This window comes from Ceratina calcarata, unplaced genomic scaffold (assembly GCF_001652005.2).
Source record: "Ceratina calcarata isolate Rehan_Ccalc_2016 unplaced genomic scaffold, ASM165200v1 scaffold211.2, whole genome shotgun sequence".
Lineage (NCBI taxonomy): Eukaryota > Metazoa > Arthropoda > Insecta > Hymenoptera > Apidae > Ceratina > Ceratina calcarata.
The window spans coordinates 616,717-617,446 of NW_017142786.1; the positions used below are offsets into that span (position 1 = coordinate 616,717).

Genomic DNA, 730 nt, shown 5'->3' on the forward strand with positions numbered 1-730 from the left:
ATATATTTATTATCTACGTACCTTGGCAATAAACAGTGGTAATTAACGATGTTATTACCAAAAATAGCAGACGAATGCACATTCTTTAATTATATCTTCTTCGATCGCTTATAATTTAGTAGAGACATGACGTTGAATTATATTTAAAATTTAATTAGGAGTAATCGACAGGAATTGCAGATAATTACCCACTGCCTGAGTGAATCGATACTTTCGTGACTAACAGCTCATACTCTGGCTGACAGTCACCTGGCTAACGCTTTTCTGGCGACAGTTTTACGCGTTAACACCTGTAGGCTGCGCGTGTAAATCGATTCGATCTTATATATAAGAATCATTCTTACTTTTGTCTCTAACTTTTTAATATATCTGACAATTTTAAAATATCCAGCTGCCAAAATAGATGGTGTGTGTTAGTTATGTACAGAAATATTAAAAGTAAAATCAGAAAGGGGAACAGATTTTTAATTGCATTTCTATTATTTCTATCATTTTCTATCATTTGAAGTTATTAAAAAATGAGGCGGTGTGTAGAAACTGTGACGTGAACAGAAATTAGAACCATTACCTTTCCTACAATTTTAAATTTCATTTTTTCCCTCTTGAATTTGCGATAGGAATAAAAATTTCGTTAGGAATACAAATGCAATTCATACAATACAATCTATTACCATTTGCTGTTGAATTATTTGATATTTATTATAGTGAAAATATGTACAATTTAAAGAAT

General features: G+C 30.7%; 1 protein-coding gene across 2 annotated transcripts in view; it reads right to left on the minus strand.

Moving 5' to 3' along the window:
* The window catches only part of Ir76b (Ionotropic receptor 76b), a 7,774-nt gene that overhangs the window by 3,818 nt on the left and 3,226 nt on the right, over positions 1 to 730 (minus strand). Inside the window, exon 1 of one of the 2 annotated variants that reach the window (XM_018019937.2) lies at positions 22 to 264. The exons of the other annotated variant lie outside the window; for it this stretch is intronic. Within the exon in view, the coding sequence (XP_017875426.2) occupies positions 22 to 82 (61 nt within the window). The 5' untranslated portion in view covers positions 83 to 264. Of the gene's footprint in view, positions 1 to 21; positions 265 to 730 lie in introns of those variants that run through there. 2 annotated transcript variants of the gene reach the window in all.